The 8254-nt window shown below is 33.3% G+C and overlaps 1 protein-coding gene across 1 annotated transcript in view; it reads right to left on the bottom strand.

Moving 5' to 3' along the window:
* LOC106464529 (laminin subunit gamma-1-like) overlaps positions 1 to 8254 on the bottom strand; it is a 91621-nt gene that overhangs the window by 40247 nt on the left and 43120 nt on the right. The window contains exons 2-4 of the mRNA XM_013924673.2: positions 6644 to 6945; positions 5388 to 5518; positions 3276 to 3454 (exon numbers count right to left, since the gene is read on the bottom strand). Coding sequence (XP_013780127.1) covers positions 3276 to 3454; positions 5388 to 5518; positions 6644 to 6945 — 612 coding nt within the window. The remainder of the gene's footprint in view (positions 1 to 3275; positions 3455 to 5387; positions 5519 to 6643; positions 6946 to 8254) is intronic.

Below are 8254 nucleotides of genomic sequence, written 5' to 3'. Positions count from 1 at the left end.
GTTGAAATTTATCGCCAACAAGTCACAGGCGCCTACTGTAAAGAATCCGGCCTACACATACATAAAAAACCTGACACTCGCGTGTCGCGTGAGATGCTTTTCAGGTTAAAAATACCAAACATAAACACTGACGACCCAGTAGCCCTACTTAATAATTAAACTAAACAGAAATCATGAAAGGTCCGTCCCAATTCCTCAAAAAAAACAAAAAAAAACAACGATGAATCTGAAATAGTATATTAAGATTTTCAATGACATTTTAAGTTACATCCTGTATTATAAGCTACGTTTACGACAAATGTACTCGCTTCTTGTTCTTCCCAAACCTATCACTGAAACATCGATAATTAATGCTCATCAATCTTTATATCTTACCATAAAAAGTCCAAAATATTCCACACTAATTTGCTACAGGATGGTGCTACTTGCAAATGTAGGGTTTTGTTTGTTTGTTTAAAGCTACACAATGGGCTATCTATGCTGTGCCCACCAAGGGTATCGAAACTCGCTTTTTAGCGTTATAATCCTTTTGGTCAGAATTGATACTCTTACTAAAAGAGTGAGTTAAAAACTACAACAAGCCATCTTCCAAATTCAGTGACAATCCCGACCAAAGACCTAGCTGTGATGAAACAAATGTACGTAGCTCAAAACCGTAATTGGTCAAGGTAGTTTTTGGTACCTAACAGAAGCGGAATCAAGAGTGAATTATAATATAAAAAAATTAAATGCATAATTTGGCTGGAAAGCTTAATAGTTTCACTTGTTCTTTAGTAGATTTCATATGCACATGTTGATTACATTGCACAACAAAACATTTGTTGCTGGAAAAAATTCAAGTGATTTGGAATAATTTGATGATGCTGATTAAAAAAATCAGAATTTGTCCATCACCTCTAGATTTTGAGTTATTGTAAAATCTCAATGTTTTATCAGCACTATTCGAAATACCATGCAATCAACTCAGTACAGTAGATTTATGCTGTAAAATTAAGTTTACTTAAACAGTTTAATGGGTAACTTCAAACACAGACTGTATTGGTTTAAAATTCCAGATATATTGTTCATATATATATATATATATATATATATATATACTATTTGTTCTCCATATAACTGTAGCAACTTGCACCACTTTTGCTCCATTCCCACGCTCACTTGCTTTGCCAGAGAATAACGAAACCCTCACGTGTTCAGTTTGCTAGAACATTCGAGAAGACCCTTGACTAAGCATAAAAGGGGCAGAGTCAGACACCTCTCTCTCAGTTGCCTCTCACTCACTCAGTTGGTCACTTTGCCTCGCTCCATGCACAGTCAAAATAAAGTCCGAGCTTCTTCCTCGTATCATTCCCTGTTATATAATCAAATTCTGCAAAATGTTGTTTTTTAATCTTTTAAACTAGTTCTGTAAACATTAATTCCTTTATATTTTTACAAAATCATTTGAAATGCTGGCTGCCTCCAGTTCAAGTAAAATCCAAAAGTGCAAAAATCACCCAACCAGTTTCTGCTACATTTGTGTAAAATATATTACAGTTTCACCAAAGAAAAACATCACACACAAGTTAAAGATAGCTTACTCCCACTATTTTGGGTGTAAAATTGTGGACCAAAAAAAAATACTGGGCTCTATATGTGTGTTGTACAGTTTACACATCTCACTTGACGACACAGTGGTTGAATAAAAAGAGAGTAAGTATGCCATTTGCAGTTCCCATGATATGTCGTGAGCCCAAATATCATCTAACTGACTGTTAGTTTTGCATGACTAATGTTTCTGGATATTCAAGCAAAACTGAACAATACATTAAATATCTATATATTGCATTTGCAATGAAATGGAGGTGTTCTTCCATTGCCACATCCAACAGCTAATTGGGAAACAGAAGAGTTATCCTGTCAAGAAGATAATGAATCATCTTCATCCTTTTCACCTAGTAATTCTATTCCTCAACATAAACTGCCTCATCTGTTCACACAAGAAGAGCTAAATGATCTTATTCGTGACTTTTCTCTATCAAAACAATATGGGGAACTTCTTGGTTCTCATTTAAAAACAATGGAATTTATTAACTCCAGGAACAAGATTTCCAACTTTCCGAAGTCGTCATCAAAGTCCTGCTTCTCACTACAGAATGCAAGATACTTTGTGTTTCTGTACAAATGTTGATGCACCAATGAAAGAATTAAGTACTGATCATCATACTCAAGAATGGAGACTTTTTATCGACTCATCTAAAGATAGTCTGAAAACTGTATTTTTGCACAAGGGGAACACTAAGCCATCGATTCCTGTTGCTCATGCTGGGAATACGAAATAAACATATCAAAGCATGCTGATTATATTTGAGGCCATCAAATATGATCATCATAGGTGGAACATATATTGTGATCTAAAAATTAATGCACTCCTTCTTGGACTGCAGATGGGGTATATACCAAACATTGTTGCATTTTTTTCTCTCTGGGACAGCCAAGATGATAAAAATCATTCCTTCTTAAGGCCGGTTTGTGCAGAGCTATACATAATATGTATATGTAAAGAAAGTGATATGGTACATAAAAAGAATAATTCTTTCATATAAGCGCACAGAATGGATACCAAATGTAGCGTAACACGTTGACACCAAGCTCCCATAACACACCACTAGATCTAACATTCTCAGACTGTGGATTTACATCATACAATATAAAAGTTCAGTTTACATGTTTATTATAAAGAGACATCACCAGCTTAAACAATATAATTTTATTCAAAGCAGATTGTTCTCTACTAAAAATAGTTAAGTTAGTCAGGCTAAATATATTATTTACATTTTTTTTTCACTCTTATATCAGTGGTTTGCAATGCAGCATTTTGGTCGTAGATCCACATCTACATACTTATCTATATACAGTAGTGTTTTTGTAGATCTTGTGTGTGTTCGGATCTTCGCATAAAGCTACTTAAGGCCTATATGCGCTAGCCGTTCCCCATTTTGAACTGACAGACTAAAGTGGAGGTAGTCAGCCAACAACACCTATTACCAACTAGTAGATTTTGATTGTCATACTTAACAATGTACTCTTAGTCCGGCACGCTAACCTTTGAGCCACACTTGGCTAGAGGGAGTGGAGAATTAAATCAAAAATACTAACAACAAAATACTAAACTATTCTATTTTATGTGTAATTAACAGTTGCAAGAGCTAATTAGAATTGAAATTAGGTCATTGCTTGTTTGTTTTATTTCTCCAATCGAAATTAAGACAAAAGAAAAATGCTATAATTCTTACGTTGGCATTCGTTAGCATTGGCGGCCGTAGCTCTTGCCCATGGTAGATCATTGTAAAATGGTAAGCATTCATTGCAATCAGGTCCCGTGGTGTTGTGATGACAACGGCAAACCAATCTTTGCTCTTCAAGTCTTTCTCCAGTGACGACACATTCGGTAGCATGTCCGTTACACTTACACCTGAAAACAACAAAAAAAAAACAGTAGTAATACAGGGGTTGGCGATACACACAAACTTGGCAATGATAGAAAAAGAACGGCAGAGATGGTTAATTCAATACTTGATATGAATAATTGATATAAATAATATGAAACGTCAGTTGTTATTCTGCGGATCAGAGGACAACCTTAGCAAGTAGACGTTTTAATAAAAATATTAGTTTTGTCTTGCGATATACATTACATTCCAGTGTATCGTCTAACAAAAAATAGACAACCAGATAACTGTGAGAACCATTTATTTACATCAACGTTTATCCTTACGATTTTTCACATTTTTAGAGAGTTAACCTCTTGAAAAAAGCTGTAAGACGAAACGTCGCGGTTTTTTTTTCACAGGTCACCAATTGATCCTTTTTTTCTTGAAAATACAGTGTTTATTATTGCAAGTTGGATGGCATTACACTCGTACCTGAAAGTTTAAAATACAGTGTTTATTATGCAAGTTAGATGGCATTACACTCGTACCTGAAAGTTTACATTAAAGTGTCAATACTTGTTATTCTTGTAACAGCATCTGTGTTATACCAAAAAACAGTGTTTATTATGGCAAGTTAGATGGCATTACACTCGTACCTGAAAGTTTACATTAAAGTGTCAATATTTGTTATTCTTGTAACAGCATCTGTGTTATACCAAAAACACAACATATCTCTATAAATCTAGCAGATTTATAACAGAAAATAAATTACAATTATAACCACTCGAATTTACCTCAAACATTTCAAAATATCAACTATTGTAACTATTCAGTATATTTCCCTTGCTTTAAACATATGTTCATGGCTAACTCATAAATTATAAAAAAGGTCTAAACAATATAGATAAACAAACAAATACTTGTTTATTTTTAGATTTATGCACAAACATAACTACTGATCAGCTAATCTATTTTGAATCTTCAGTTATTTGGTGGCGCCATCTTTCGGTAACACTTAAAACATTTCTTGGAATTTATTGAAAGCAAAATGCTTCTCACTTATCGCTCATGTCAATATTTGGTTCAAACAAAATAAAAAAGGTGTAGAAAGTTTGTAACTTTGTATTACAGCGTAAAGTTGTTTAAATTTAAGTCTTTTCATTAAAACTTTATTTACAACTTTATTTTTTGGGAAATAAAACCACGAACTCTTGAAAGTTTCATGAAGATCCAACTAAACAAACTGAAGCAATAACTGGGAATGGTTCCATGTAGGTACAAGCTTTAGTACAAATAACCGAATTTTGAGGCCTATCGTTAAAGATAACAAATGGAAATAAAAAGTACAAAATTCTCTATTATAATCTCTTTTAAAAAAATAAAAAACTAGGATGAAATTTCAATGTCTTGATTAATAAAACAACACATTAAGGCAAAATTTGCGAGAATTATACATTAAAAGTATTAGTGACTGAAGCAATAAACACAATATCATTTAGACTCTCCTTTCGGTGTTTTTAAACGTTTATTATCACGATTACCTCACAAATTTTCCATTAAGTCGCATTATTTATTAATTTGGGTACATTTGGATATAACACCTCGTACTAACTAATTACAAATTAGACTATACTTTTTACACATCACAGAACCAAGATAGGGAGACGTAAACCGTGTTGGTCACGTACGTCTGTTTAATATCTTGGAAAGAGAAAGATCAACACATTAATTTCGCAGCGTTTATTTCTAAAAATCACACCTTGAAACCCTTTCTTCATTGTAATGTGAACGTTCCTCTCACCCGGTGTTCGACCCATCAAACAACAGATTCATCAAGAACATTTTGAGCTTTTTATATGCAAAGGGCGGTATAAAGTCACACACCGCACACAGATGACCTTAAGACACAAGCAAATACCTCGTTCCTCAATGTAAACTAGATCAGAAATTTAATAAAAAAAAATAATTACTTACTTTCCTCCTACCGCAAAGTCACTGATGGCATAGTAGTACGACTTTAGAACTTTGGGATCACCAAATATCTCATCACCAAATGTATTAATCCGATTCAAAGAAATCCGTATTGATGTGGCAGTTACCCATTCCTGGGGAAAATAATGCAACACTAGTTTTGTAAAGATATAAATACAGTTCATTTGAGGTCGCGATGTTTTATATTACAATTATCTGCAAGATTTTTTACAGATTCTGGTTTAAGATGGCGCTTTAGATTTCCTACCTATTTATTACACTAATCTGCTGATGAGTTCATAGAAGTTACACAATATCTTTTAGGTCTTAATCGATTACATGGGATCTAAATTACAAAGGCAATGAATAATCTCATCTGTAGAAATAACAAACGTGTAAACGTACGTTGATACTTTATTGATGAGTTCTACATTGACTACTTGAATAGTTAATTAAAGAATTAACATTTTTTATCTTCTGGTTTCGATATTAGAAAAGACGCATATGATAATGTATAAAATAAAAGCCTAGAATATCTATTTGAGGTTTGAAGTTTCTAAGAAATTTCCTTAAATATCGAGCCAATTTTGGTAGCGCCATCTGTCGACAGCAACCGTAGGATACTAACACTTAAGTTACTTTTTGTTTTATTAAAGAACTACATTCATTTATACTGCCCAGAAACGTTTATAGGATCTTAGCAAAAGAAGATCTTTATTTGACCCTCTGAATACAGTTTTATCCAAAAGATATTTAAGATCCTTTAGTGAAAATAAGTGTACATATACATATACTTATAACAAATAAAACACCTGGAAACGTGGAACATTTTACTAAAAAAGGTTAATGTTACTAAGAGATGTCTTAGATATCTACAAATTTCATTGCAAATAATTGAGTACGTGTTTAAAATTTTAAAAATAAATTATAATTCCACGTTTGAGAAAAATGAGGTTACTTCGAATATATTTAAATTGCCCAAATATTTGTATCAAATGTATGTATGATATTGCACCACAATAATGCAAAATATTGTAACCAAGACGGCCTGCTGATTGCTGAATCATGAGCTCCAAATCATATTTTGTATCGATTCTGATATTAAAGTTTATTTCTGGGCAAAATTATACTTTAAAAATTAATTATTTCCATACGTCAGTTGTTTTACATAATAATTCACAATTTTTGTTTAATTTAACATTGTAATGAAATTAATTTATAACATAATTATCAAATATATAATTTCGATTTTCACTTACCTGTAAAATTGGACTATTTTCAAAATAGTAAGCACTGGGTCTCCCTTCCAAAGTGCTGAATGCTACATTTCCTCCTGTAAGCGGCGATATATCACTAAATTCGGATGTGCACAATGCCCTCGTCTCGTCATCCCTGCTGACATACGAGCTGTCGGGAAGATTGTATGTTTCCCTACAGGTGGCGCTGTAATACTGGTAAGGAATCCAAGGTGTATCTTCACTTGTGCGTTTGTAAATAGCAAAACTCTCAGGCCTACTGGTATGAAACTTTAGACGAACGTATGTGATGTCAAAGGCTTTACCTAATTCATATGCGAAAATATCAAACTATTCGTCACTTTTATTTTGAAGAAATTATATATAATGTTGATACAACATCAAAATCACACACTATTTAATTCATAATGTCTTTCGGTACACTATCGTAATTTTTTAGATTCAAAACGATAAATTTACGGGAGATAGCATAATAAATGAATTCGAGAATTTTACAATGTAATTTTTTTTCCAAACGAACTTAACATTATGGTGTTCTTGTTATATGATGCTTAGCCGCAGGAAATTTTGTATTATACTGGCATTTCAGTAAATTAAATCAATATTATCTTCTTATTTCAACTCGGTTAAAATATTTAGTTTCTGAAAACTAACCATACAAAACAGTTTAACCAAACTTGTATTTATCTTTATTACACAATTATAACTTCTTGAAATAAGGTCCTTAATCAGAGGTGGCAGAACTTTTTTTTTGGGGGGGGCGATGTTTGAGGGGTACCTTATTTGCTATGTTTAACCACAATCATTGGATTCAAAACTAAGGCAGCAACTTTCCGTACTAGTTAGAAAATAATATATTCCCCCTCCAAAGAAGCACTTCGCTAATGAGTTCAAAATTGGGGGGAAGGGGAGGCCTTGCCTTCCCTGGTTCTGCTACCAATGTCCTTAATGAATAGGAAAGAAATTTTTTTTAATAATAAATTTATCGAAATAACTGTAACGATAGCAAAGAAATAACCAACTATCTTAAGGCACCAAATGGTGATACAAAACAGTCCCGATTTTTCCTCCTCTTCTACTTAGTAAACTGTTACGTTTCACATAATTGTTTTTCTATAGTGAATCTCTATATATATAAAACACAAAAATCTGTGTGTTTGTCTGTTTGTTCTTTATCTCACTACTCCTAGGTCGCTGGGCCAATGTCAAACAAATTTTGTGGGATGATAGTCTAGAACAAGGGACATGTTAATGGGAGTTTCAAAACCACCTCCACACCCCCATTATTGCCGTTATTTAGCGTTTATTATCTTTGATGTAAGTTAATGTAAACTACATTCATAGATGACGCCACGCCCTTAAACTAAAACAAAAAATCAAATACACACACACATATAACATATATCGATAGAGAGAGAGAGAAAGCACAAAAATGTGTGTGTGTGTGTGTGTGTGTGTCTGTTTGTCACTTATCTAACTAGTCCTAGGTCGCAGGGCCAATCTGAGCCAAACTCTGTGGGGTGATAGTTTGGAACAAGGGTCATGTTATTGGGGGTTCACAACCCCCCATTATTGATGTTATTGAGCATTTGTCATCTTTGACGTAAGTTAACT

The sequence above is a fragment of the Limulus polyphemus genome, unplaced genomic scaffold, assembly GCF_000517525.1.
Source record: "Limulus polyphemus unplaced genomic scaffold, Limulus_polyphemus-2.1.2 Scaffold1678, whole genome shotgun sequence".
NCBI lineage: Eukaryota > Metazoa > Arthropoda > Merostomata > Xiphosura > Limulidae > Limulus > Limulus polyphemus.
This window is presented reverse-complemented; position numbering and strand designations above follow the sequence as displayed.